Raw genomic sequence first — 4,229 nt, 5'->3', positions numbered from 1 at the left:
TCTCTCTCTCTGTCTCTCACTTACACAAAGTGTCCCCTGCATGAGGTGGGTTACACAAGCTGCTGCCCTGGGAATCCCGGGCCAGCTCATTATCCTGCACCCCTGAGACACAGCTCACTGTAAATTAGGACATCAAACGATGCAGGCTTGTTAGAGAGCCACAGATACACTCATTAGCGTCAGCACCTTTCCTTGTTAGAGCCCGTATCAGAATTCTCTCCCACCACCACCACCATGTTGTGTCCTGACGTTCCTCCACACTGACTGGAAGATTTAGTATTAATGTCAGCTCTAGCCAGCAGGTCAGCACTGTTGTGGTTCAGATACACGACTGATTGATCAGTGGTGGCGGGACGCTGTGGAATTTGTTGACAGCTGCCCACTATCCCCACCACTCTTATCCATATTTCATTGTGTGGAAGAGAAAAAAACCCCCACATCTCTCAGAATAACTCGTCTGGCAAGTGGCTGACTAGTTGTGTGTCACAGCTACAGGGGACGGACAGAAAAATAACTGAAACCCCTTTCAATACAACATGGTGGTCTAAAAGAAACCCATTCTCATAATGTTATTGATTCTTACACACAATTTTTATGTGATGGACCAGCAGTTCAGGGTAGTCTCTATTTGGCTTTCATGTCTGTGTTTTTATATTGAAGTAAACAGGTTTGTCAGACAGACCTGGATTAAAGGAACACCATGACATTTTAACGCATCAAAGCCAATTAACTCGTCATGGATTAAAAATGTTGTATAATGTCAATTGAAGATTTCCCTGATGATAGTCCAACAAAAGATGCCATTGAGTTGTATTCTGGAAGATCCAGTATTTCCTAGAAATTACATCTATACCTCTCTGCCTGGATTATGCTCACAGGCTACGTTTATTTTAAATACAAAGCGCAGCTCTTTGACTCTAGAGAATGGAGTTTGCATCCCAAGTCCCGTGTTTGGCTAAAACAGACAACAAAAGCTCTTTGGGTAGGGGAAATATTGTGGTTTTGGTAAATGTTGATAATCATGTTTCGATTCAAGTCACTGCAGACTTTAACTGTATTAAACCAAGACCTCGATCTTTCCCTAACCTTAAACGGGTGCTGCAAGTGCCTGTTAGTTACTAAAAAAATCATAAAAATGTTTTTAGACTGTTGACAATGAGAGTATATTGCATTGCACGATCTGATATTTTTGCTGGAAATTTTCAATTTTGTTGTCAGTGAACATTTTACTGATTTTCAGTATCAACAACATTTCCTCATTATGTTAATAGAAAATGTAATCCAGGCTGAATCCATTACGTTTGCTTCAAAACATATTTGCTGTTCCAAATTACTTGCATATAAACACCATTTCTAGTAAACAGCGTTGGTGTCCAGGTATCTCTTCCTCTAGCCTACTGCTTTAATTCTGGCCATTCTTCTTTCAATCTGTCTCTCACAATTCTGTTTATTGATGTTTTAACATGTTTTGCTTGTAGCTCCCTATGTCATTGTGATTTACACCTGAATTGCTGGTTCGTCAGTTGCAAACAACAAAATGATGTAATGTGACAAGGGGAAAGATACATGTACTACAGTACGAAAGAGGAGCAATGGTCACACGTAGAGGCTCAGCAACACTGACTGAAAGACACTTAATGTTGTATTTACTTTACCAGACCTCCAAAAAAATAAAAAGTATACAGTATTTGTTCACTACCTTTTTTTGTTCTTTCAATCCATACCAGCAATTTTCTTCATTACTAGACCAACTATTGTCCTTTACTGTGAAAATGTATTGATGCGACTGATAGCAAATTGTTTTTCTTTTGTACCTGCACAGGCTTTTCTCATTTTCAGCATGCTCTCTTGTCTGCCATTTGGCTGTGGTGAGATGGAAATTTTCATGACTGTCTGCAGGTGTCTTGTTATTATGCTGTCTTCAGTGGGCCCTCGACCATTAATGTTTTTTGTTTTTTGTATAACATAACATCACAAGGTGTCTTTTTTTACGCACTGATATGTCTTTTCTATCTCCTCTGCATGCCGTCTGACATCCGGTAGCATGCAGCCCATGGGTGATTGAGTCATTCGTCCCGCATGCCGTCACTTCACTTCATCTGAGTCTATAAACTTCACTTCATCTGCATCCTGCTCTTCTCCTCCCCAGGACCCAGACATCCTCTTCTTCCGTGGTTTCAGCTAAAACAAGAACTAATCACAAGATGTCGACTCTTGTCGAGCAAGCAATTGTTGCCTCGTATTTGTCCATCACCATAATTAAGTATCTACTCTCATTTCAACATGTATTGAATTGGTTTCCATCTATCTGTTATACCCATTTACCCATTCTCCATAAAGTTTCCCCCATTTTAAGATGAACTTAAATACACCTGTCTTGGCCATTGCATAACACCATTCCAAACAGTGGCTTAGATACTGTTTATATTGTATAAGACACTGAGTAGGGATGGGAATTTACCTTAATCTGATTATGTTTAAGTTATTATGAAGCCAGATAGACATCAATCACAGCAGAATGTGATTCTCTAAACCTCAGTAAAGCAGCGAACATCACCGAGAAAGGTTTAGAGTCCTTTCTGGGTCATTTGTTTGGAGTCTTTATTTCAAATTCTCTGTTTCCAGCATTAACTTATTGGCTGATGGGATATATACACTCATTTTCATACACTCATTTTAATTTTTGCTCATCACACTACCCACCGACTTCTTCTGCAAAGTCGACAATAGAGTTGTGTTATTTGATGTGGTATAAAGATAAGAGCGGACAGTGCAGAGGCCTAAGGCTCAGATAGAGGCAGTTGACCAGTACAAACCTGTAAAATTTACTACAACTTAAAGGAAATTATAGAAGACAGAATCATCCTGGCCAGGTAGAATTAGGGAAATGACACCTGCAGTATAAGATTTACCCCATGAGAGGACTCACACTGGGTCTGCTTTATTCCACATTTTATCATTAATCACACTTCAAATAATCAAAAAAATAACGTATATATAAATCCCCAAATAGGTTCAGTATATGGAGTTCTTGCCTTTTACTGTATCATGAAAAGCCACTCACTAGTATCTTAGCAGTTGGGCTCCACGTAGTTGAAGGTCCAGTGTGTAACATTTAGGAGGACTTCGTGCAATATAGTATGCATAAATATGCTTTCCCTTACAATGAGCATTTTATATCTACAGAAGCCATGGCAGCGGGTCGCCTCCCATGGAGTCCGCTGTCTACAGTAGCACAGAAGGGACAAACCAAACACTGGCTCCTGACAGTGTGTCGTGACCACTAGATGTCACTAAATCCTACACACTTAATAGAAAGCTTTTATTTTATTCTTGTTGTCTTTTGCACTGTTCACAAGTTGCCTTTGTTTCTGATCAGATCACAACTTCTTCTGGCAAATATTTAGTCATTTTGGTATGTGTAAATTTCCGTAATGACCAAATTTCCGTCCCACCAGAATCACAAATCCCATTTCAAAAGAACCAACCCAGTAAATGCCACTGTAACTTCCCACAGCTGCAGTATTAACTTTTGCAGCTTTGTTTGCCACTGTTGAAAAAAATCATTAACTTCCCACCCTGACAGTGTATCCAATTTCCTTGTGTATAACTTTTTTGACATCAGGATAAGGCCATTTAAAAACTCTGTAGCAAGAAAGGCATTGAGCTTACTTTTTCGAAGCCCTCTGAGTTTGACTCAAGAGGAATCAAGTGCTTTTTTCCTGGTCCATCACACGACTGAATAGTCTGTGGTAAACAATGGTGCTGAGCTAAGTTGTTGATTCTAAGGCTGGATCTCCCAAGAAGTGAACAGATAGCTGGTATTTTTATTCCTGCTGTACGACCACAGATTACTGAAGCAACACCGCCTGTGGGTCAGCACTTAAGAGTCCAAAAGTTAACTCTGTACTGTACTGTGTATCTCAGGCAATGTTTGATTGGAACATTTCCAACATTGTTATATGTGAAATGTCAAATAAAACCTTGACCGCAGCTGTCACTCTATTGTATGTTGTGTTATGTGAAAGCCATTATAAGCATTCAAAGCTGTGTGGTTCAGGTCAACAGCGAAGTTAAGATGAGGTGACATCTTAGAGGTTCAATTCTCTTAAGCAGAATGCAAGAATGGAAAAGGTCAGGAGCTGAGCAGCCTGGCTACAACGCTTCAGTTTTATGATTTAGTGTAAATGTATGTTTTTATTGTGTATTAAGTACTGAGTGAATTATAG

At 39.6% G+C, this 4,229-nt stretch overlaps 1 protein-coding gene across 4 annotated transcripts in view; it reads left to right on the top strand.

Annotated features, from left to right (window-relative positions):
- Window positions 1-4,000, top strand: part of ppm1aa (protein phosphatase, Mg2+/Mn2+ dependent, 1Aa) — a 22,807-nt gene extending 18,807 nt beyond the window's left edge. For 3 of the 4 annotated variants that reach the window (XM_035673873.1, XM_035673871.1, XM_035673872.1), the window contains exon 6: window positions 2,150-4,000. In XM_035673873.1, coding sequence (XP_035529766.1) covers window positions 2,150-2,185 — 36 coding nt within the window. In that variant the 3' untranslated portion in view covers window positions 2,186-4,000. Of the gene's footprint in view, window positions 1-2,043 lie in introns of all 4 variants that reach the window. The other variant, XM_035673875.1, reaches the window with a different exon arrangement.
- The last annotated feature ends 229 nt before the right edge of the window (window positions 4,001-4,229 follow it).

Source organism: Morone saxatilis, unplaced genomic scaffold, assembly GCF_004916995.1.
Source record: "Morone saxatilis isolate NCDOM2014 unplaced genomic scaffold, NCSU_SB_2.0 Contig3, whole genome shotgun sequence".
In the NCBI taxonomy this organism is placed as follows: domain Eukaryota; kingdom Metazoa; phylum Chordata; class Actinopteri; family Moronidae; genus Morone; species Morone saxatilis.
Note: the sequence above shows the minus strand (reverse complement) of the source record. Positions and strands in the feature narration are given on the sequence as shown.